Raw genomic sequence first — 25388 nt, 5'->3', positions numbered from 1 at the left:
CGAACGCAGAAGAGGCGTTTTATGACACCAAAATCTGCTTAAAGTTTACTAGAGTCTTCTTCTAGATGCCAGCTCATCAGAACCAACCTGACTACCTTATCCATGCAGGTTGGATAGTTATTCTAGAGAAAGAGAGTCAGGGCCCCAAGACTGCAGGTCCAGGGCTCCGAAATACCAATCTAGGAGCTAAATATATCCATCGTCCTGAACAGCCCTTTCAGATGGTCTATCTGGCTGGTAAAATTGTCCTGGGAAGAGGAAGGAACTCTCCAACCAGCTTCCTCTCCCATTTCATATCGGATACCTGCTATTACGCTTAACCTTGCTGGAAGTAGGGCAAAGGAAGTCTTGCCTTGCATTTTCCTGGATTTCATCAAGTCATGAATTCTCTTGAACGCTCCCTTCGTAGAAAGTGAAATGGACATCTTGATGAGACCAGGCTACTTCCCTTTTCTTCGACAAAGCACACTGCAAGAGAGGAGAGCAAGGGACCGAGGGCCGAAACTTGTCAGCAAACCAGTCTTAAAGAAGGCGTCTTCGTTCGCAGGTTGCGAGTCGCTCGAGGACTCTGTCTCCCTTACGGGAAAAGGAGAAGAGTCCCTAACCGACCGCGTAGCAATGAAACCCTGAGAACCCTCCTCTTGCTATCACCTCGTAAAAGGGGGTCTCCTACTTGAAGTAGGGTTCAAAGACGAAAGTCGGGAATGCTTAATAGCAACTCCGAAGCTTTGCGAAGTTCCGGTAAAGAATTCTGCTGCAGAGCGTTCTGAAGAGTGTCCGATAATCAAACCCTGAGTTCCCGTTCGTAACAGGGGTCCTCTATCTGAAAGATGGTTCGAAGAAGTTCGGGTATGTCTCACCGCCAACTCCGAATCTTTATTAAGTTCCTGTAAAGGAACGTCCTGTGGAGAGTCCTGTCCTCTTGACGAGCGTTCTTGTCGCGAGTGTCCTGGCGAACGTCTCGATGTTAATGACGTCGAGCGTCTTCCGTCTTCAAAAGGCGTGCTTGCGAGAGTCTTGTCAAGCGTATTGGTACATAGAACACCAAGTGTTCTGAACGGCATCTCAGCGAGGATCTTGCCGAGCGTCCTGATGCATAAAAGGCCACCTGAGATGCGTCATGGAGAGCCGCACGCCGCTCCTGAAGTGCGCGAGCACTATAAGAAGACGTACGGCGATAGTCTTCAAGACGAGCCTTAAGGACCTTCCTTACCTTCTGACAAAGACGACGGCCGCCTGTGCGACATCTTGCGTCTTTGTAAGGCAAATGAACGCTTCCAGAAACGGGCTCAAAAAGGGAACGCCGAGCGTTCCGAAAGACATCCTCCTCGCGTTCCGAAAGACATCCTCGCGAGGGCCTTGCCGAGCGTCCTGATAGCACAGAACGCCAAGCATCCTGAAAGGAGTCCTCTCGAGGGTCCTGCCGAGCATCTTGATGTATAGAACGCCGAACGTCCCTCATGAAGCGCACTAACGTCATAAGCAGATGTACGGTGATCGTCGTCAGGACGAGTGTTATGGACGTTCGCAACTCCTGACAAAGACGACAGCCGCCTGTGTGACATCTTGCGTCTGTCATGCTCATCGACACTTTCAGAAACGCACTCAAAAGGACGCCTGTGCGTTCTTGGGTGCGAGGATGTAGAAGGCGACGAGCAAGGAGAAGAAGAAGGAGAAGGAGACTGCCTGACTTGACAGACAGCCTCGAATCCTTCCTGCAGTAAATGTGTTTTGCCCTTCTCTTGGCAAAAACGAGGCCAACCGAGAAGGGCTGATCCTGTGAGAAGACGAGGGGACGCCTTCTTCCTTTTCACAGTAACAATGATAGAGCGATCTGGGCGCTAAACAGCGTCCTGCTGCGATGACGTCCTATTTTCCTTCTGCGGTGGAAAGCCGTCACAATGTTAAGGCGACGATAGCAATCGCATGACGAGAGAGAGAGGACGAGAAGAGTCCTCCTCTATAAGCTTCTGTTTAAAGGGCGCGAGTCCTTCCGAGAGCTCCAACCCTTGTACGGGGAGGACGCCTCGGAGGACGAGAAGCAATCCTTTAGGATTCGTGCATGTGCACGATCTTTGGCAGCCTGGGAAGCATCTTCAGGTCCTGCCGAAGGAACGCCAGATTGGTGGGGAGTCCCCGTAACTCTCCTTCGGTTTTCGACTTGCCCACTCCCTGTTCCTGGGAGTCCGACAGAGGTCTAGACCTAGAGGCGTTATAGGGGCACTAATTCAACATCACTACACTCACAACACTGATTGGAGAGCGAGCACTTTAGATTCCAAGATTACGGATGGAATCCACCATAACAGAAAGGGCATTACCTCTCGCAGACACTTCCTTTAGGCCCGTAGGCCATACCACAGGGTTAGGCAAAATAAAGTCTACAGGAGGTTAGTAGGTTCATTACCCTGACTTCTGCTTACTGATGCAGTCTTGGAGGAAGACCTCCTGATTCTATCACGCTCTAATTTGCGTACATACGAATCATACATCTTCCTTCGGAATCAGTCAAACATCACACTAATTACATTGATCTTTCAACAAAGAAACACGTCCACGTCGTGCATACTAAGTGAGGATCTACCAAAGGTTTTGTTAGTCTCATCTTACCCCTTGCAGACAACAAAGTCTGAAACTAGCCGAACTAGATTCAGACATCTTATACAAAGAAAAATCAGATTTATGATAGCATATGCCTAGCCACAAATCCAAGTTAATAAACCAAAAAACAATTAGGATACTCAAGCGGCAATGAAGTTTCAAAATCCTAAGACGGAGGTACTGAAAACAGTTGTTTACAGTACCGGCGACAGAGAAAATCTGAATAGAAAATGGGAATGGTTCCTGATACCCGCCTCCCAGTGGCGGGAATGGGTACTAACCACCTGGCCGACCACTGCCTGTGCCGGGAGTTTTGAAATTCTGTCAGACTTCAGAGAATACAGCTATATATATATCTGACAGGTAAGTGTGATGAACAAAATATGAATTAAAAATAATTTGAAGAAATTACAAAATAAAGGTGAACTGATCCTACCTCATACACAGAGAAGACACAGTGTGTGATGAAAAAGGCAAACACTGCAGTGACAAACAATGGAACAGCATACAGGTGCAATGTTTTATCACTATGAAAGACAGGAAGAGCAATGCAACATACGGTCCCTGTAACAGCTACCTTGGCTAAAAACAGCATCAAATCCCCAACACTATTAACTGTAGCCACTTGTAACATGTTGGTAAGAATTACTCGCCAAGCCTGTAAAAATGAGAAAAAACAATTATTCATAAAATATGAAAAAATGACTGATATGACGATAACTGATGATAAAGAGTAGAGAACAAATCTGAAGAAACTGCTTCTTAATTCTATCCAATTTCTCATAATAAATACAGGATCTACATAAAATAACTACCAAAGTATCTATCTCTTAGATAGCCACACAATTACCAGTATCATCCACAATATACCAAGAAAAATTTCATGAGCTTATCTTTGGGCCTCAATACTTTGCAAAAACCACTTGAATTGTTTTAGAAATATCTTGCAGGTCCCCTGAGTAACTTTATGTTATGCAATTTGGAATCCAACGGCCCTTTGTGTTCCTCACAAACAAGGACAACAGTGGATTGTTTGTGCAGTTTTAAAAGTCAGTGCTTTGAAGAAAGGTTTGTTCTAGTACAGTACCATTTTCTGGAAATTTCTGTCTTTGATGTATTTATTATGCTGATACAGTGTGGCCCCCTATTTGCGTTCTCTGGATTTGCGGACTCATGCATTTGCGGATTTCTCTGGAACATATCCCCCACATTGTTTGAGGGAAATTTGCTTATTTGCGGTATTTTCCTATGAGAAATATCCATAAATTCCTGTTTATTTATCAATTTCATCATAAAATGCACTTTTTCTGATAAAACTATTTAAAAAACCAGATATAAAAATTTTAAGTGGGTTTTTCCTGAGTTTTAACTAGCAAAATAGGCCACTTTAAGAAATTTTATAGGGGTTCCAACTATTCGTGGGGGAGGGGTGATGGTGTCTGATACACATCACCCATGAATACGGGGGATCACATACCGGGGAACCACTGTATGTGATAATGCTTGCAATATTACTAATGATTGCTATATTCAGCAATTGTGCAGGTGTCTCATGATTATTCAGCACTTAGCAGGTCTGGTTGAAATCAGGTCTCATCATCCGGTGAGAAACTACTTTGATTCTGCCCTCGTGAGACTGGAAATTGACTTAACGTTCAAGTGAACGTTGGTTGACCTGAACATTGTTCAGAAAGTCCCTGGATACAGAATGGAAATTTCTGTGGAATCTTTTTGTCTGTTTGAAATCGGATTTGTTTAATTTGTGAGTCACGGGATTGTAAAAGTGTGATCGTTCTAACAGTTTTTATATTCTGGTGTTTAAATCAAGAGCGCCTGGTCAAACTCTAGGACACTTGGGAATTGAGAACGTGTTGAACTATAAAATCCTCTATCTTTTAAAAGTTTTACAATTATGAAGAAGTGATTTGTCTTAGATGCCTTTGTTTATTAGAGAATTGGTGGGGGGGGGGACAGAAATTAATACTTTCATAACAAGCTTGCCACGTAATTAATTACGTACTTTATTTTGGGGAATACTTAATGGGTTTAGCATCCATCATCTATAATTTCATTTTAGTACATGATTCATGATTAAACTTTGTTGATAAATTCTATTTTTATACTTTAGGGTTGGCTTTATACACACACACACACACTCATATATATATATACAGGCAGTCCCCTGGTTATGACACGTTGTAACCCAAAAATCGTTGTAAGCCGGAACATCATCAAAATTCCTAAGAAAACCTTACTTTTAATGCTTTGGGTGCATTGAAAACTATGTAAACTGCATTCTTATTGCATTTTTCATCACAAAAACCTTCAAATATTGATTATTTTGCATTTTTGGTGTCATATTTCTTGTGCCAGATCAGCATTGGAGGCGTCGTAACCCTGGAACATGCGTCGTAACCCTGGAAACAATTTCTGATGAATATAATTGAAAAGCGCCTTAACTTTGGGACGTCGTAAGCCGAACCCGTCGTAACCCGGGGACTGCCTGCATATCTGTATGTATGTATGTATGTATGTATGTATGTATGTATGTATATATATATCTATATATATATATATATATTATATAATATTTATATATATATATAGATATAATATATATATATATATATATATATATATATATATATATATACAAAAGTAGGCGCCGAAAGTCTTTACACCCTTGTGCAATTTAGGCAAACGCATACACACGCGCACCTTTGTCGACCTGTAAGGGAATAAAAAGGGATTTTGACGAAGGAAGAATCTATTTCTGGGCAAGGGCCCATGTCGCCCAGTGAAATGTCCCTTTAGCACATATCTCTAAGGTAAATTAATGCTAACATACCAGAGAAAAGCTAAAATGGAAATGCCAGAATATTCTGGCTCGCTCACCTTATATATAAAGGTGTCGGTATGGTTTCTGGGGCGAGTGAAACCACTACCATGGGTCTCTTACCATTTAGATTCATCCCTCTTCGAAATCCCTCTACCAGAGAGGGGCCGATCCAAGGCCCACTCCCAGCTACAACTATTACTAGCGCCTCTGACGGTACCACTAGCGCCTCTAACGGCATCCTTGGAGTTAGCCCCCCAAGCTTGGGCCCAAGGGTGGGGTTATAATAGAAGGGTGGGATTTCAGTGGGCGACATGGGCCCTTGCCCAGAAATAGATTTTTCCTTCGTCAAAATCCCTTTTCTGGGCTCAGCCCGTGTCGCTACGTGAAATAGTACCAGAGAATTGGCCACAAGCTTGGAACAAAGGAGTACAATGACATATTGTAAGGAAAAATGAAAAACAATTAAGGTTAATTAGTATAATCTAAAAATAAACTTATGAACTAGAAATAAATATACTGAAGGCTTAAGAATAAACATAGTAACTTAATATTAACCTTAAAATTTAAATACAATATAACAGACTGTGTGAGTAATCCTAAAATAAAAACAAGGAAACATTACAACTATGTACAACATGTGGCATCCAAGGCATGACAAAGGTTACATGGTGGCAGAGCCACAGGAAGAATGTCATTGGGGCAGGTAGAAAGGAGATCTAGATCTAAGCTACTTATTACTACTTAAGCAGTGTCAGGTGAAACTCTGTTTCCCGCTGCCAATGTTGGAAATTTAAGTGCTTCTAAGGACTTGAGGTAGTGACGTTTGAACACTGTCGGAGATTTCCAGCCTGTATACTTTTTCAGATCATCAAAATTCATATGCTGAAAGTAATTAACTGAGGTAGCTACTGCCCTAATGTCATGTACCCGGGGGAAAGATTCTGGGTTGGCTTGTTTAATGAAATATAATATTTGTTGTCTAATTCCTTTTAAGGAAATAGTGCCACCTTTTTCCCTCATAAATAAAGGGCCTGAATATCTTAAGGCCGTTCTAGCAAGGTATGCTCTTAGGGCAGTAACTGGACATAAGGATGGGTCCTGAGGAAGTGGGAGAATTTTCCACGGGGCCCACCTCACCAGTGGGTCCTCATTTTTAGCTAAAAATTGACGATCTGGAGAAAGTAAGACTTCTCCTGAAGGGAGAAACTCTGTATGACCTGAGTCTCTAGATAGAGCCGACAGTTCAAATACCCTGGCTCCTGAAGCTAGACTTAAAAGGAACAATGTTTTCCTCAGGAGGGGTAAAAAGTCACATGAATCATTTTCTGGGCTCAGCCCATGTCGCTTCGTGAAATGTCCCTTTAGCACACATTTCTAAGGTAAATATTGCTAACATTACCAGAGAAAAAGCTAAATTGGAATGTCAGAATATTCTGACTCACTCACCTTATATAAAAGGTGTCGGTATGGTTTCTGGGGCGAGTTAAACCACTACCACGGGCCTCTTACCATTTAGGTCCATCCTTTTACAAAATCCTCCTACCTGAGAGGGCCGATGCAAGGCCCGCACCCAGCTACTACTACTACTACTAGCGCTCCCGACGCCACCACCAGCGCCTCTAGTGGTCATCCTTTTCGTTAGTACCATCTTGTGCACACGTGTTTTTTCTTCGCTGTGTTTTGTGCTTTGATTTCTGGATTTATCCTTATCATGGACTTTGATTTCTGGATTTATCCTTATCATGGAACTCCAAGCCATCACTGCATCTAAGTTAAGTACTGCTAGAAGTGTTTCACTTATATTTAGCCAGTCAGGGACCCATTTAACCAATTTTATTTAGGTTATAAGACGGCGACTCCTTCGGCCTGGTTATAGAGTCGTCTCAGGCGGCTCGTCCCACGTTTCATTGTTTCATGCTTCTTCGGTCTCCTATACCATTGTAGCTTGAATATTAGCAGTATATATGCTTACATTCTTATGCGTTGTGCAGTTTTTCCATGTTTATTTATGCTTAGCTTTTCACAGGGATTCCTAAGCTCTGTTGAGCTTGTAGCCTACATCGCTCCTTAGCTCAGTTTTCATGCATGCATGTTCCTTTGTTTAGGTCTGTTTAGGCTCCTTTTAGGACATTGTACTTCCTTTTAGTCCTGCCCACCCTGGCCGCCACCCTCTGTTCCTACGTATCGGCAGAGGCCAGCTCCCAAGTTGTTAGGCGTCCTCCCTTCTTGGTTGGCTCGTCTAGCTCCTCCAGGACTTCGCTTTCTCTCGGTCTGCTTATTTCTCTTCCCTCTTCCCCATGTTCCGTTAGCCTATTTTGATGCATGCTTTGAGATGGTTAGAGGTAGCCTAAGCCACCTCAGACCGCCTGGCCTGTCTTACTGCGTGGTCTTCACCACGTTCACGACGAGCCAGGCGATCGCCACGAGCCACCTGGCTACTGTCCCCCACGCTTCCTCTCCCCCCCCCCCCCCCAAGGGAGGAGTACCGTTCGCTCCCGTGCCCATGACAACCATCCGAGCTCCCTCCCTTCTTCCCCCTCTCCACGGGGGGATACGGGGGATACGGAGTCTGCAGGGGGACATCCGAGGCTGGCTCAGCTCATACCGCTCTCATTCTTAGGTACCAGGGGGGGTCTCCCGTGCGGTCGGTCTCGGCTGGCCATCCGACTCGGCCGCGCTCAGACCTCCTCGGTTTCCGATCAGCTCTCTCTCACCCCGAGTCACCACCCTCCCCACCGCTCCGGCGGTTGGCCCCTCTGGCTCTGCCAGACCTCAGGTGTGGTGACTGAAGAGAAGCCCCGCCGCATGTTTTCTCCACGTGTTACCTTATTTTATTTTATGTTATTTTATTGTTCCTTGTTTATATTCCTTTTTATTTTCGCTAAGTCGGCGGAGTCCCTGCTCACCATCCGGGTTCTCCTCCTGCTTACGTGCATCTGTTACAGCGGAGCTACGCTCCCCCGACTAGTTTTTACTAGCCTCCTCATGCTCCTCCCCGCTGTTCTCGTACTCCTCACTCCGGCATATAGGCAGGTTACTGGTTTGGTGAATTTCCGTCTTCCAGCAACACCGGAGATGCACTGAAGCTAGTTTACCAGCTCTATCGGACACCCACCACTCACGGCAGGAGAGCAAGCGGAGGCTAATCCTTTTTTGTCAAATAACTCCGGTGTCCTCCGGTGTTATAATGTATCACTTCTTGGACTTAATCCAATTAGTTAGTGTCGATACCCATGTATCTGTTCACTTACAGGCCACCCATTGCCAGGAATCTGGCTGTAATGCTGTCCTGCAGGACCCCTGTGGGCACGAGGTCTGCCAGACCCATGCTGTCTGTGCCATCAGCTACGGAGACATAGCAGTCTGGCACCACGAGAGTTGCTCGATCTGTTACGATCTAGTGGACCAGGTTACCTCCGGAGTAAGTACCTTCTGGAGAACAACTGTCATGTATAAATTTGGCCTATATGTATACAGTCCTAATAAGTGATATATCTATATGAATCATATACTTTAGTCTTAACTAGCTTAGTATTTATACTAGCCCTCTCTTTCAGGCTGCTCAAGCTGTCAGGGACGCCGCTACAACCACCTTAAGCCTGGGTTGGCGGGTTTGGGAGGAACGTCACCAAGGGGCAGCCCTACATCCTTGACAAGAAGATGGCTGCTCTGATCTTCCCCGGCGGAAAGACGACCTCCTACGTTGAACCGCAAGCGGCGGCCCCGTACATCGCCACCATCCAGCATCAAGTGGCTCAAGCCTTGGCGGACCCTGGGAACACGGAGATCATTAAAGATGTAGCAACTCTAAACTTGGACCTTGAGCCCATGGCGGTAGAGGCAGCAGGTAGGACATTGGGTGAGGCAGGTTTGCTAGGGGCTCAAGGTTTACCCTTGGGCCAATCTGGATCGTCTTCCCCTATCCCCTCTTCCTCTTCCTTCCAAGGATTTTCGGAGGGTGAACTTTCGGTTAGACCGAAGTCCACCCAAGCTATCCCTAAAGTTAAGGGAAAGCGAGAAGTGAAGACGCTCGAGAAGACGCTGTCTAAGAAGACGGCTCTTAGCGGTTCTCATAAGACTCCGGCTCACCATCCCGAAGCAGAGAAACCCAAGTCGTCGTCTCACTCCAAAGGGTCCAGAGGCAAGTCCTCCAGAGACAAGGCTCAGCTCCTGACTGATCCTGAGCCTTCAACCTCTACGGGGACGCGTCCTAAGACTCCCAGTGGGAAGCAGGAACCTAGTTTTTTCGACTCCGACGCCTTCACTGCAAACATCATGCAGCAAATGGGCAGTCTAGTGGGAAACTTAGTCCAAGACAAGTTTCAGGAGATGCTCTCCCACATCTCGTCTTCCTTTGAGGAGTAAGGCCAGTCGATCCGGGACATCTCGGAAAGGCTGGCCAGTCAAGAGAACCTGATCGCAGGTCTCCGGGAAAACCCTACGGCAGCTCTTCCTCAGCCCGGTGTGGCAGCCCAAGCCATGCCGGACTACAACACCCTCCCTCCTTACACGGGGAGTAATCCCAGGAGGATCTCGTCCTATGGCCCCTTTAAGGACGGGATGCTAACGTTGGCGGATTGTGGAACTCGAAGGCTTGAGGACTTCGAGTTCCATCCAACAAACTTGCAACCCCCCTTCATTGGTTACACCCGCCTTACGGAGGCAGCTATGAGGAGGGAAGATAAGATCCCTAAAGAGACCGTAATCTTCGGTCGGGATCAGGCTCAGCGGGACTGGCTGAGAAGCCTGGAAGAATGGGAGTGCATCAACACAAGGATGCAAGCGTTTAAGAGCGCTTTTACCATTTTTGTGGTGGACGGAGAGACCCCCATTCCGTTCACCACAAAAGTGACGGAGTTGACTTTGCAGGCCGCCATGAGAGACGAGCTGATACCTCAGCTCCGGGAAACGGAGCCCACGTCACTCCTCCTTCCAGGTATGGAAGATCTTTGGGCAGATCTCCCAGCCACCTTTACGGTCGGGAATCTAAAGCCGGATTGTGCAATAATACAATTCAGTGAACGGCTTCCCAGGCTCCCGGACAGCCTCATCCAGGCTGAGTTTGACGCAAGAACCAGGTTGGGCAGGTCTCTCAATACCCTGGTTATGACAGAGGTTTCGGCCATTACATATGGTAACGAGCCTCTGTTCAAACTTATAGTCAAGCCACATTTGCATACCGTACAATGTGACTTGTATGACTTCGTAGTGGCAAGGCGTAACTGCAGAAAACATGTTCTGCAGGAAGCCACCATCCGCCTGAACCAAACAAGTTGCTGGCGGCTCCGATCTGGGCCGCTGACCTTTTCCCAGAATCGGTTGTCAACTCGGTACAATACGAAGCAACAAGACTCAACCAGAGTCTTAAGGTTCGTTGGGGTCTTTCAAGTAAGAGGAAGCCGGAGTCAATTTCTTCAGCCAGAAAACCCAAAAAGCCTAGGAAATTCCAGCCTTTCCAGGCTCCCCAACAACAGCAGGTAGTGCAGGCAGTGCCAGTTTCCCAAGTGGCACAGCCTTCTACATCAAAGGCTCAGCCTCAACAGCAATTTCTGCTGTTGACTCCTCAGGGTCAAGCTTCTACCTCCTTTGCTGTCTCTCCGACCTTCAACCCAGTGTTTGAGGGCCAGTCTTTCCAACCCTTTAATAGGTTCGGAAGAGGCAGCAGGGCTAGGGGTGCCTTTCGCCAGAGAGGTGGCGGAGGAGCAACCAGCCGGAGGAAGCACCTATGGGGGGCGCAGATCTCGACCTGCCCCAAGCCAGCGAGAACCCTCAGGTAGGAGGGAGACTGTTCCTCTATCGACACAGATGGGGGTTCAGCAACTGGGCACAGAGCATTGTGTCCAAAGGCCTAGGATGGAGTTGGACCAAAGGCCCCCCTCCATCCAAGACCTTCTATCAACAACCAACAACAGAATTGATGGAGTATGCCCAAGAGCTCCTTCAGAAAGGAGTAGTGTCAAAAGTCAAGCATTTAAAGTTTCAAGGTCGCTTGTTCAGCGTGCCAAAGAAAGGCTCAACCAAACGAAGAATAATTCTAGACTTGTCCCGTCTAAAGTTATTCATTCGTTGCGACAAGTTCTAGATGCTGACTATCTCGCAGGTGCGGACCTTACTTCCCTGTGGGGCCGTCACCACCTCTATCGATCTTACAGACGCATACTATCACATCCCAGTGGCAAGACACTCCCGCCTGTACCTAGGTTTCGGGCTAGGGAACCAGGCATTCTCCTTCAAAGTAATGCCCTTCGGGCTAAACGTAGCCCCCAGGGTATTTACAAAGGTAGCAGAGACAGTAGTTCAACAACTCAGATCCCAGGGGATAATGGTAGTTGCGTATCTGGACGATTGGCTTGTTTGGGCAACAAGCATCGAAGAATGCCACAAAGCAACGGTCAAGGTGATACAGTTTCTGGAACATCTAGGGTTCCAGATAAACAAGACCAAGTCCAGGCTGACACCGGACTCTCGCTTTCAGTGGCTCGGCATTCAGTGGGATTTAAACTCCCACACACTATCAATTCCGTCGGACAAGAGGAAAGAAATAGCCAAAGCAACCAGGCAATTTCTCAAGTGCAAACAGACATCCAGGAGAAGCCAGGAAAGGATCCTAGGCTCTCTTCAATTTGCCTCGGTAACAGACATTCTGCTGAAGGCAAAACTAGACATAAACCGTGTCTGGCGCTCGAGAGCAAACAACAAGTCCCGGGACAAATTGTCAGCTATCCCGGCGATTCTTCGCAAACGTCTCCGCCCTTGGGTGGAGGTCAAGAATTTATCAAAGTCAATTCCTCTCCAGTTTCCTCCTCCGGCATTAGTTATCCACATGGATGCTTCACTAAGCGGCTGGGGAGGGTACTCTCAGTACAAAAAAGTACAAGGGACTTGGTCCCTTCCATTCCGCCGGCTCCATATCAATGTGCTGGAAGCTATGGCGGTATTCCTCACTCTCAAAAGACTTCTGCCAGCCAAGGGATCTCACATCAAGCTGGTGTTAGACAGTGTAGTAGTAGTAGACTGCATCAACAGAGGAGGCTCCAAGTCAAGTCATGTGAACCATGTCATGATAGGCATATTTTCTCTGGCAGCCAAGTACAAATGGCACCTGTCCTCCACTCACCTAGCGGGAGTGAAGAACATGATAGCAGATGCCTTGTCTCGCTCAGTCCCTCTAGAGTCGGAGTGGTCTCTGGACAGGCGTTCATTCAATTGGATCTGCCAGCAGGTTCCAGGGCTCCAGTTGGATCTTTTCGCCACAGAGTCGAACCACAAGCTTCCCTGCTATGTGGCTCCCAACCTGGACCCTCTGGCTTATGCCACGGACACCATGGCCATAGACTGGAATCAATGGAAGAAGATCTACATCTTTCCTCCAGTGAATCTTCTACTGAAAGTTCTGGGCAAACTCAGGACCTTCAAGGGACAGGTTGCCCTAGTAGCCCCCAATTGGCCCAAGAGCAACTGGTTCCCACTCCTGCTGGAATTGGGTCTCCGACCTCAACGGATTCCCCATCCCAAGCTATCTCAAGTAGTGCAAATGAAGACACTGTTCGCTTCCTCAGGAATTCTCAAAACCCTAACTTTATGGACTTCACGAAGTTCGCGGCTAAAAGGGATGCAGAATCAGATAAAAGAGAATCGACCCTTTGTCAATATGACTCAGCCGTTAAGAAACTAGCCAATTTTCTGAGAGGGACCGAATCTCAAACCATGACTACCAACCTGGTTATTTCCTTCTTCAGATCATTATTTGAAAAAGGTTTAGCAGCCAGTACTATTACTACTACTAAATCAGCAATAAAGAAAATATTCCAGTATGGTTTTAAAATAGATCTAACAGACTCCTATTTTTCATCTATTCATAGAGCCTGTGCTAGACTCAGACCATCAGAGAGGCCTAGCTCAGTGTCATGGTTCTTGAATGATGTTCTCAAACTGGCTTCAGATACTGATAACAACTCATGTGATTTCTTACCCCTCCTGAGGAAAACATTATTTCTTTTAAGTCTGGCCTCAGGAGCCAGGGTATCTGAACTGTCGGCTCTATCTAGAGACTCAGGTCATATAGAATTTCTCCCGTCAGGAGAAGTTCTTCTCTCTCCAGATCGTCAATTCTTGGCCAGAAACGAGGATCCATCAATGATATGGGCTCCTTGGAAGATCCTTCCTCTTCCTCAGGAACCTTCCTTATGTCCAGTTACTGCCTTACAAGCATATCTTTCCAGGACAGCCAAGAGATCCTCTGGTCCTTTGTTTACAAGGGAAAAGGGTGGCACCATTTCCTTAAAAGGTATTAGACAACAAATTTTATACTTTATTAAACAAGCCAACCCATACTTGTTCCCCAAAGTTCACGATATTAGGGCAGTAGCTACCTCGATCAACTACTTTCAACATATGAATTTTGATGATCTGAAAAAGTATACAGGCTGGAAATCTCCGACAGTTTTCAAACGTCACTACCTTAAATCCTTAGAAGCTCTTAAATTCCCACCAGTGGCAGTGGGAAACACAGTTTCTCCTGACACTGCTTAAGTAGTTTAGTAATTAGATCCAGATCTCCTTTCTACCTGCCTCACTGACATCCTTCCTGCAATTCTGCCACCATGTACCCCTTTTAATGCCTTAGATGCCTAAAAGGGCACTTATTGTGATGTTTTCCTTATTTTTATGCTAGGATTACTCACACATGTATATAATCTGTTAATTTGTATCTAGTTGTAAGATTAATATAAGTTTTCATAAGTAGTCTTAGTATGTATTATAATCTTTATAGTCATAAGTTTTTCTAGACTATAGTACTTTGATATCAATTGTTTTTTATTCTTTCCTTACTCATATTATATCCTCATTCAAGCTTGTGACCATTTCTCTGGTACTATTTCACGAAGCGACACGGGCTGAGCCCAGAAAAGGGATTTTGACGAAGGAAAAATCTATTTCTGGGCAAGGGCCCATGTCGCCCAGTGAAATCCCACCCTCCTTTACACCCACCCTTGGGCCCAAGCTTGACAGTCTAACTCCAAGGATGACCGCTAGAGGTGCTGGTGGTGGCGTCAGGAGCGCTAGTAGTAGTAGTAGCTGGGTGCGGGCCTTGCATCGGCCCTCTCAGGTAGGAGGATTTTGTAAAAGGATGGATCTAAATGGTAAGAGGCCTGTGGTAGTGGTTTCACTCGCCCCAGAAACCATACCGACAACTTTTATATAAGGTGAGCGAGTCAGAATATTCTGACATTCCAACTTAGCTTTTTCTCTGGTAATGTTAGCAATATTTACCTTAGAAATGTGTGCTAAAGGGACATTTCACTGGGCGAAACAGGCCCTTGCCCAGAAATAGATTTTTCCTTCGTCAAAATCCCTTATCAGTGTCTGAGGCTAGTTTGAGAACATAATTTAAGAACCATGACACAGACTTAGGCCTCTCTGATGGCCTGAGTCTAGCACAGGCTCTAGGGATAGATGAAAAATAAGTCTGTTAGATCTATTTTGAAACCAAACTGGAAGATTTTCTTTAGTGCCGATTTAGTAGTAGTGATAGTACTAGCTGCTAAACCTTTTTCAAATAGCGATCTAAAAAAGGAGATGGCCAGATTGGTTGTCATGGTTTGAGATTCAGACTTCCTCAGGAAAATAGCTAGTTTTTTAACTGCTGAGTCATACTGACGAAGGGTTGACTCTCGTTTATCCGATTCTAAGAATAGGATGTTTTGAGGGTCAATGTTGGCATCCCTTTTTGCCTCAAACTTCATGAAGTACATAAAGTTAGGGTTTTCTGAATTCCTGAGGAAGCGTACACAGTCTTCGTTTGTACTAGTTGGGATAATCTGCAATGTGGCCCTTGAACGTTCTGAGTTTGTTCAGAACCTTCAAAAGAAGATTCACTGGAGGAAAGATGTAAATCTTCTTTCATTGATTCCAGTCTATAGCCATGGCGTCCGTGGCATAAGCCAGAGGGTCCAGGTTGGGAGCCACGTAGCAAGGGAGTTTGTGATTCAACTCCGTGGCGAAGAGATCCACCTGAAGCCCCGGGACTTGCTGACAGATCCAATTGAATGACTGCTTGTCCAGGGAGCACTCCGACTCTAGTGGGACTGAGCAAGATAGCGCATCCACTATCACATTCCTTACTCCCGCTAGGTGTGTGGCGGACGGGTGCCATTTGTTCTTGGCTGCCAGTGAAAATATGGCTATCATGACATGGTTCACATGGCTTGACTTGGAGCCTCCCCTGTTGATGCAGTGTACTACCACTGCACTGTCTAACACCAACTTGATGTGAGATTTCTTGGCTGGGTGAAGTTTTTTCAGGGTGGGGAACACTGCCATAGCTTCCAATACGTTGATATGGAGCTGGCGGAATGGAAGGGACCAGGTTCCTTGTACCTTCTTGTACTGAGAGTACCCTCCCCAGCCGCTTAGTGATGCATCTGTGTGGATAACTAAAGCCAGCGGAGGGAACTGAAGAGGAATTTACTTCGACAAATTCTTGACCTCCGTCCAGGGGCGGAGGCGTTTGCGTAAGATCACCGGGATAGTGGATAGTTTGTCCCGGGGTCTGTTGTTTGCTCTTTTAGCAGAACGTCCGCTACCGAAGCAAATTGTAGAGAGCCCAGGATCCTTTCCTGGCTCCTTTGAGACGTTTGCTTGCACTTGAGAAATTGTCTGGTTGCTTTGGCTATTTCTCTCCTCTACAAAGATGGAATTGATAGAGTGTGTGAGTTCAAGTCCCACTGAATGCCCAACCATTGAAAGCGAGACTCCGGTGTCAACCGGGACTTGGTCTTGTTTATCTGGAATCCTAAGTGTTCCAGAAACTAGATTACTTTGACCGTTGCTTTGTGGCATTCCTCGATGCTTGTGGCCCAAACGAGCCAATCGTCCAGATACGCAACTAGCATTATTCCCTGAGATCTGAGTTCTTGAACCACTGTCTCCGCCAATTTTGTTAAAATTCTGGGGGCCACATTGAGCCCGAAAGGCATTACCTTGAAGGAGAATGCCTTGTTCCCTAGCCTGAAACCTAGGAACGGGCGGAAGTGTATTGCTACTGGAACATGATAGTATGCGTCCGTAAGATCGATAGAGGTGGTGATGGCCCCACGGGGTAGTAAGGTCCGCACCTGCGAGATAGTCAGCATTCTGAACTTGTCGCACCGAATTAATAACTTTAGACGGGACAAGTCTAGAATTATTCTTCGTTTGTTTGTGCCTTTCTTTGGCACACTGAACAAGCGACCTTGAAACTTTAAGTGCTTGACTCTTGACACTACTTTCTGAAAGAGTTCTTGGGCGTACTCTATCAATTCCGCTGTTGGCTGTTGATAGAAGATTTTGGATGGAGGAGGACCTTTGATCCAGCTCCATCCTAGTCCTTTGGACACAATGCTCTGTGCCCAGTTGCTGAACCTCCACCTGTGTCGAAAGAGGAACAGTCTCCCTCCTCGTAAGTTTACCTCGGCTGGATGCTCTTCCGCCGCCTCTCTGACAAAAGGCACCTCTAGCTTTGCTACCCCTGCCGAACCTGTTGAAAGGACTGGCCTTCAAATACTGGGTTGAAGGCCGGGGAGACAGCGTAGGAGGTGGAAGCTTGGTTTTGAGGCTGCGCCACCAGCAGAAACTGTTGTTGAGGCTGTGACTTTGACGTAGATGGTTGTGGTGTACAAAAATATTAATACAAATAAAACATTTTTCAAGAAATTGAATCTCAAACTATTTAAATTAAATAATTAATCAATTGCCTGCTGCAATTGTGATTTGGCTATGATTTTAAACAGAGGTTCATCTCCGTACATCAGAGATGATACCTCTGTCATGACAAGTGTATTGAGGGATCTGGACAGTCTTATTCGGGTGTCGAATTCAGCCTGGATGAGGCTGTCTGGAAGTCTAGGTAGCCTCTCACTAAATTGCATGATGCCGCAGTCTGGTTTTAGTTTCCCGACCAAAAAGGTGGCCGGGAGATCCGACCATAGATCTTCCATTCCGGGGAGAAGGAGCGATGTAGGCTCCGTTTCCCGGCTGCGGCATTGGCTCGTCTCTCATCGCAGCCTGCATCGTCAGCTCCGTCACCTTCGTAGTGCACAGGATGGGCGTTTTTCCGTCGACTACGAACATTGTGAAAGCGCTTTTAAACGCTTGGACCCTGGTGTTTATACAATCCCAATCTTTCCAGCTCCTAAGCCAATCGCGTTGGGCTTGATCCCGGGAGAGGATAACTGTCTCCTTTGGGATCTTGTCCTCTCTCCTCATGGCCGCCTCCGTAAGGCGAGCATAACCGATGAAGGGGGGTTGCAAATCTGCAGGATGAAACTCGAAGTCCTCAAGCCTTCGAGTTCCACAGTCCCCCAACGTCAGCATCCCGTCCTTGAAGGGAGCGTACGACGAAATCCTCCAGGGATTACTCGCCGTGTAAGGAGGGAGAGTATTATAATTTGGCATGGTTTGGGCTGCCATGCTGGACTGTGCAAGACCTGTCGCGGGGTTCTCACGGAGTCCTGAGTGACCAGTCTCTCCGAAATAGCCCGGATTGACTGGCCTGACTCCTCCAAAGAAGATGAGATCTGGGTGAACATCTCCTGGAACTTGTTTTGAACCAAGTTCCCGACCAGACTACCCATTTGCTGCATAATATTTGCAGTAAATGAGTCTGTATCGAACGGAGTGGGTTCCAGCTTCTCCTTGGGGGTCCTAGGACAGGCTCCTGTCGAGGTCGAAGGCTCAGGGTCGGGTAGGAGCTGAGCCTTGTCCTTAGAAGACTTACTTCTGGAGCCCTTGGAATGAGAAGAAGTTCTAGGTTTCTCTCCTCCAGGATGGTGAACCGGAGTTTTCTGAGAGCCACCCGAACAAGACTTCTTTGACAGAGTCTTGTGAAGCGTCTTGATTTCGCGCGTCCCTTTAAGCTTAGGGATCACCTGGGTGGACTTCGGTCTGACCGACTAGAAGCAACAGGAGAAGAAGATCTAGAATGACTCAAGGGAAGACCTTAAGCCCCTACCAAACCTGCCTCACTCACACTCCTACCTGCGGCGTCTACCGTCATGGGCTCGAGGTCCAGGTTGAGAGCTGCTACTTCTTCTAGGACTTCTTGGTTACCAGGCTCCTACGCAGCTAAAGCCACCTGCTCTTGAATGGTGGCGATGTAAGGGGCCGCCGCCTCCAGGTCGACGCAGGAGGTCGGTTTACCGCCGGGGAAGATGAGAGCAGCCATCTTCTTATCTAAGATGTATGGCTTGGTGCGAGAGCATTCTCGCCCTCGACACTGAGTACAAAATTCGTGAGGATCAACCTCTACAGAGGACCGAAAGGCCCCACACTTACGGCCCTCCACACCAGGGCACAATCTGTGGCTGAAGGGGGGGGTGTCTCCGGCTCTCGGGATTCCATTGCAAATCACAAAAATCACCGTATTGGATATACAAAACAGACACGTACTTACGTACAGCCTTACACATACACACACAGTAAGAGGGAAAGAGAAAAGCCTTCACGCAGTGAAGAAAACAAAGCATACGACTAGAAGCGGGCAGAGAGGCGAGCAACACGTCTAACCACCAGCGCGGCCAAAAGCAAAGTGACTCCTCTCCTCGCAGTCGAGCTGACTGCCAACTGCCGGACAAGCATTTAACTACCGAACTCCCTTGTTCGAAGCTTACGACCGGTTCAGCTGCCGCTAAGTTACATTCCTATTGTTAAAGGACCGAGGGTTTGTATACGTATCGGAAAAAACTCATGATTAGGGCATGTGCGTGCATGTACACATTGAGACAGAAAGAGACTTTCTTTATTTTTTGATGAAACAGAATAGTTCACTTCTGTTTGTAATATGTCAACTAATCATAAGTTGTAAAACATGTTCCTCAATGAAACAACTGAGACATTACTTTTCCTAATTCATGAAATTATTAATTGATCTGGTAGGCTAGTTCTTCTTTTGATTCCCTGAAGTGGTGGGCTCCATTTGTTGGCTCTTTTTACAGATCGTTATTTTATTAATGCTATTATTGCAGTCATACCAATTATACAGTGTTCCCCCCGTATTCGCGGGGGATGTGTACCAGACACCCCCGCGAATAGTTAAAACCACCACTAAAAATGCTTATAACTGCCTATCTTGAAAGTTCAGATGCCAAATGTATATCTTTAATAACATCCTACTTCAAATATACCTAAAATTACTAACCTATTACTGCATTAATCTTTGAGGTTATATATTAATATCATTTTAAAGTCGTCTTAAACATTTTACCATTAAAAATATATACCTACAGCAAATAACAGAGAGAGAGGAGAGAGAGAGAGACGAGAGAGAGAGAGAGAGAGAGAGAAAGAGAGAGAGAGGGGGGGGGGGGGGGGTGGAAATTTCATGAGCACTTGATGGCAGCAACAAATCAGCTCCTTCCCCCTCCGGTCACTTAACTTGATACCTGGAGTTAGAGAAAGAATCTGACTGGGATTTCCTTCATTCTTCCATAATTTTTTAAATTTATAAGCTAAAATCTTACTAATTCACTATTGGTATTTTCTTTAATGAATTGATATTATTGATGTATAAATTAATATTAATATTTGAAAATAGTAAATCATTTATTTATCATACAAAAAAACATACATCTTTGTAGGAGAGAGAGAGAGAGAGAGAGAGAGAGAGAGAGAGAGAGAGAGAGAGAGAGAGAGAGAGAGAGAGAGAGAGAGAGAGAGAATTATTATTTTCATTATGTGATATTTAAACTTATTAAACTTACTAATACAGTATTAATCAAAATTAATATTTGAAAATTAGTAAATCATTTTTGTATCATAAAAATGTATTTAGTCATGAAAATAAACATCAAAATACACTATTAGTGATTATTTTCGTCGGAAAATTCCGCGAATGGGCGAGACCATCCGCAAATAATTTCTAGATAGGTTCCAAAGAAAAATCCGCGAATGTGTGAGTCCACGAATCCGGAGAACGCGAATACGGGGGGAACACTGTATTGCTATTATTATCATAAATACGAGATGGGCCCTGCAGTGGAATTTCTGAAATCCCAATGCATTTGGGTACCTGTGCCGACACCTACTGGTGGTAGTAGCACTGTGTAACAGTGGGTTGTATTTTCATGGAACCCTGATATTTGTTTTTATCTATTTGTCTCATTTTGTGGGCTTTGCAGGCTTTGCAATTTTCTAATTACCTTAGTACAGCTCGTATATAAATTTGCTAGTTGTGCGAATATGCCATTATATTAGTCTATTCTTTTCCCATTTCTCTGGTTTTCTCCTGTTCTTATTTTCTAATTTTGCTCAAATTTCTAGAGAGTATCTTTAATTATTAAATATATGTCTGGGAAATATTTAAACGAAGATGGTTATGCAACATTCACTATAGGTTCTACATATGACAGTGATACATATCAAAGAAACATTACACTTACTATTTTTGCAGACTCGCAAAATGCTGTGCCTCTTGTGGCTGTGACTGTGTATGCATTATGATTCATGTACTTGAGCAGATGTTCAAAACACCATAAACAACAACAACAGAGCTTCAGGCCACACCTTGCACAGATGTGTTCTGGGTCTTTGCACCTGCAATAAATGATAATGTAAACCTTAGAAGTTTATGATAATGTTAACTATATTGATTTAACAAATTTGAGATAAAAGAATTGAATATCTATCATTTAATGACATATTAAACTATAAAATTACAATACATTATATACAATTTTACAGAACACTGACAAGAGTGGTTACTCAAATAAGGCCATTATAAAGGAATGACTTCAGTCACTACATCAGTGAATTCAAAGCAAATAAACACTACATAAGTGAGTGTAAAGCAAATGAACAAATTCCATAAACAGTCATACCTCATGCATTTGTTTCTGGATTTGCAAATTCACAGATTCATGAAATTACCACTGGAACCAAAATAATTTCCATCCACGATTTTTTCACAGATCTGCCTACAGTATGTACATTTTCTTTATTTTATTGGATTGTGCCTTTGTTTTGACTTCTGTGACATAAAAGTTTACCTGGTTTACCTTCCTGATAATGATAAAGAAAATGTTAGCCATTAAGTTAAGTTTACAGTCCCATTTTGTTACTCGGTTTACCTTAACCCTTAAACACCGCGCCAGTATTTCCAAAGTGTCTCCCGTATGCTGACAGCATTTGGGAGTGAGCGCCGAAGCGGAAAAAAAGTTTTTTTCAAAAAATCACAGCACGCTTAGTTTTCAAAATAACAATTTGTCAAAAATTGTATTTTTCCAAACTTTAGAAACCTGAGGTCCTTTACAATAGGAAGGTACTTAGCGGCAGCTGAACTGGTCGTAAGCTTTTCGAACAAGGGGTTCGGTAGTTAACTACTTGTCCGGCAGTTAGCGGTACGCTCGACTGCGAGGCGAGGAGCCACTTTGCTTGAGGCCCAGGAAATGCAGAGTGAGGGATGGCATGAGGTGGGACTATATGTAAAGGACCTCAGGTTTGTATAGTAAGGAAAAATACAATTTTCGACAAATTGTTATTTGTTCCGATACGGTATACAAACCATCGGTCCTTTACAATAGGAAGACTCACTTATTGGTGGGTGGAATCTGAGTCTTATGAACAGACTGGTGTTCGTCCTACCTTGGATTCCCTCCCTAGTCGAAAGAGCAGAGGGAGGGATCCTAGCCTCTGCCCAGCTGATTGGGGTGTGCACCGCAGGATCAGAGGTCAGACTCTGGACCAAATTAAAAGAGGGAGGCATGCGTACCTCTTATAATTAGCAAAAGCAAGAACTAGTTCCTACTTCAAGAGCCAAAGTAAAGTTATGGGTTTGTCTCTTGTTGGCTTCCACTCCCCCGCCCCCCTTGTTGGGGAGTGGTGGATAAACACTTCTATCCCTACTGAAAGGGATAGAATGGGGCTCGGTTGTGTACCTTACCTGCATCGGCCTCCTGTTCAGCGTAGTGAGGACCGTGGCCCTCTGCCCACAGGTAGAGGGAAGAATGAAGGAGGAAGAGAAGCCAGTCACACTCTCTTTCACTCGTCCATGCATACAGTCACACAAGGATGCGATGCTGTTCTGTCCGCTCGGGTGCTGGGTAGACAACACATCTTGTTGAGCAGCTACCACGGATCCCAAGGAAAAGGTGTCCAAGGACCTGTGGGTGATATCCCTAAGGTAAAAAGAAGTGAAGGTGGTCTGGTTGGCCCAAACCCCTGCCTTCAGTACCTGTGCCAGGGAGAAGTTCTTGCGGAGAGCAAGGCTTGGACCAATACCTCTGACTTCGTGGGCTCTTGGACGAAGGGTACAGGTGTTGTCACTGTCAGCTGTCTCGTAAGCCCTCCTGATCACAGCCAGAAAGAAAGTGTGTTCTTGGAAACCTCTTCTTGATAACCCTGGTGCTAACGAAGAGGCGTCGACACTCAGGCCTGAGGTGCCGAGTTCTCTTCAGATAGTGCCGTAGCGCCCTCACAGGACAAAGCAGCATCTCATCCACATCATTATCGGTGAAATCCTTCAGGGAGGGGATCGTGAAGGACTCGAACCGGTCGTCAGGGACCGAAGGATTCTGAGTCTTCGCTACGAAGTTCGGGCGAATCGAGTGTCACAGAATCCCACCCCCGGGAATGCTTAACGTTGAAGGAAAGACCAAGAAGTTCACCTATTCTCTTCGCTGATGCCAGGGCCAGCAAGAAGAGGGTCTTGAGAGTCAGACCGACTCTCGGAGTGGCTCGAAGGGTCTGCGTGTCAAACTCCTAAGGACGAGAGTCACATCCCACCCCGGGGGCCTGAGTTCCCTGGGTGGGCAAGACCTCTCGAAGCTCTTCATCAGGAGGGAGATCTCGAAAGAAGAGGATATCCACACTTCGCAGTTTAAGGACTAAGGCCAGGGTGGCTCTGTAGCCCTTAATTGCAGAGACGGAGAGGAGCTTCTCTCGGCGAAGAAAGACGAGGAAATCCGCTACCTGCTGAAGAGAGGCTCTGAGAGGAGAGAGACCCCGTCCACGACACCAACCATAGAAGACGGACCACTTCCCCTGGTAGACAGCCGCAGAGGACTGTCTAAGGTATCCGGCTATCTCTGTCGCTGCGCTGCGAGAATGCCTCTCGCTCGCAAGAGATGGTGGATAGAAGCCAACTGTGAAGACACAGGGACTCGACGGATCGGTGGTACCATTCCACGTGTGGCTTCTGTGCCAGGGGGGAATCTCTCTCGGCTCTCCGGCAAGCAGAGCCAGCAGGTCTGGATACCAAACGGCTTGAGGTCGTTTGGGCACCACCAGGATCATCCGAAGGTTCGCAGTGATCAGCGCCCTGCTGATCACTTTGTGAATCAGACAGAATGGGGGAAAGGCGTAGACAAAGAGGTTGTCCCATGGATGCTGAAGGGTGTCCTCTGCGGCTGCCCATGGGTCTGGCACAACTGAGTAAAAACCCTGGAGTTTTCTGTTGAGTCGAGTGGCGAACAGATTCACGACTGGACGCCCCCACAGGTTGAACAGCCTTTCCGTCACGTCTGGGTGAAGGGACCACTCGGTTCCTATCACCTGATCCCGACGACTGAGCTTGTCGGCTACCACATTCCTCTTGCCTAGAATGTTGCGAGCCAACAACTCTATTGAGTGTGCCGCGGCCCACTCATGCACCTGCAGCGTCGACTGGTGCAACGGGAGGGACACTAGACCCCCTTGCTTGTTGACGTATGCCATACTGTGGTGTTGTCGCACATCAACACCACCGAGTGTCCCACCAGACGGTCCCGGAACTCTTGGAAAGCGAGGAACGCTGCCTTGAGCTCCAGGACGTTGATGTGAAGGTGCTTGGCGTGATGGTCCCACACACCTGCAGTCAGCAACTCCTCCAGGTGTGCGCCCCATCCCTCGGTGGATGCGTCTAAACACAGCAACATCTCTAGGGTGGGCAGTGCAAAGAGGCACTCCTCTTACGAGGTTCCTGTCGTCCAGCCACCAGGCTAGGTCTTGCCTCGCCCCCTCCATGAGGGACATGGGGAAGAAGGGAGGGTCCCTTGCCTGTGACCAACACCCCTTTAGTCTCCACTGAAGAGACCGCAGGTGAAGACACTCGTGAGGGACTAGCTTCTCCAGAGACGACAGGTGGCCGATCACGACTTGCCACTGCTGAGCCGGTTGCTCCTGTCGAGGCAGGAACCGTCTTACTGCCTCCCTGAATCAGCTGATCCGCGAATCTGGGGGGAAGACTCGCCTTGCTGCCATGTCGATCAGCATGCCCAGGTACTTCATCCTCTGCTTGGGTTCGAGCTCTGACTTCTTGTGATTCACCACGATTCCCAGTTCGCGGCAGAATTCGAGGAGTCGATCTCTGTCCTGCAGCAACTGCGAGTGGGAGCTCACCAGGACTAACCAATTGTTGAGATACCTCAAGAGATGTATCCCTACCGAGTGGGCCCAAGCAGACACTAGTGTGAACACTCGCGTGAACACCTGTGGGGTGGTTGAGAGACCGAAACAAAGTGCCCTGAACTGGTACACCGTCCCATCGAGGATGAAGTGGAGGTACTTCCTGGAGGATTGATGGACAGGTATCTGGAAATACGTGTCCTTCAAATCTACAGAAAGCATGAAGTCGTTCTCCCTGATGGAATTGAGCACCAACCGTGCTGTTTCCATCGTGAACCGAGTCTGGCAAACGAATCGGTTCAAGGGAGAGAGATCTATCACCGCGCGCCAGCCCCCTGTAGACTTCTCCACAAGGAAGAGGCGGGTGTAGAAGCCCGGCGACTGATCCTGAACGATCTCCACAGCTCGTTTGCTCAGCATGGCTTCTACTTCCTGCCAAAGCATCACGTCCTTGGTCGAGCCAGGAACGTAGGTTCGGAGATGGACCGGGTTGGAGGTGAGGGGTGGCCGAGACTCAAAGGGTAGTAAATATCCCTTCCGAAGGACGTTTACTATCCAGGTCTCCGCACCGTAGCGCTGCCATGTTGCACAG

General features: G+C 46.5%; 1 protein-coding gene across 5 annotated transcripts in view; it reads right to left on the bottom strand.

Annotated features, from left to right (window-relative positions):
* The window catches only part of LOC135222868 (choline transporter-like 1), a 534082-nt gene that overhangs the window by 51683 nt on the left and 457011 nt on the right, over window positions 1-25388 (bottom strand). For all 5 annotated transcript variants that reach the window (XM_064261214.1, XM_064261216.1, XM_064261218.1 and 2 more), the window contains exons 13-14: window positions 20857-21010; window positions 3038-3259 (exon numbers count right to left, since the gene is read on the bottom strand). In XM_064261214.1, coding sequence (XP_064117284.1) covers window positions 3038-3259; window positions 20857-21010 — 376 coding nt within the window. The remainder of the gene's footprint in view (window positions 1-3037; window positions 3260-20856; window positions 21011-25388) is intronic.

This window comes from Macrobrachium nipponense, chromosome 8, assembly GCF_015104395.2.
Source record: "Macrobrachium nipponense isolate FS-2020 chromosome 8, ASM1510439v2, whole genome shotgun sequence".
NCBI lineage: Eukaryota > Metazoa > Arthropoda > Malacostraca > Decapoda > Palaemonidae > Macrobrachium > Macrobrachium nipponense.
Note: the sequence above shows the minus strand (reverse complement) of the source record. Positions and strands in the feature narration are given on the sequence as shown.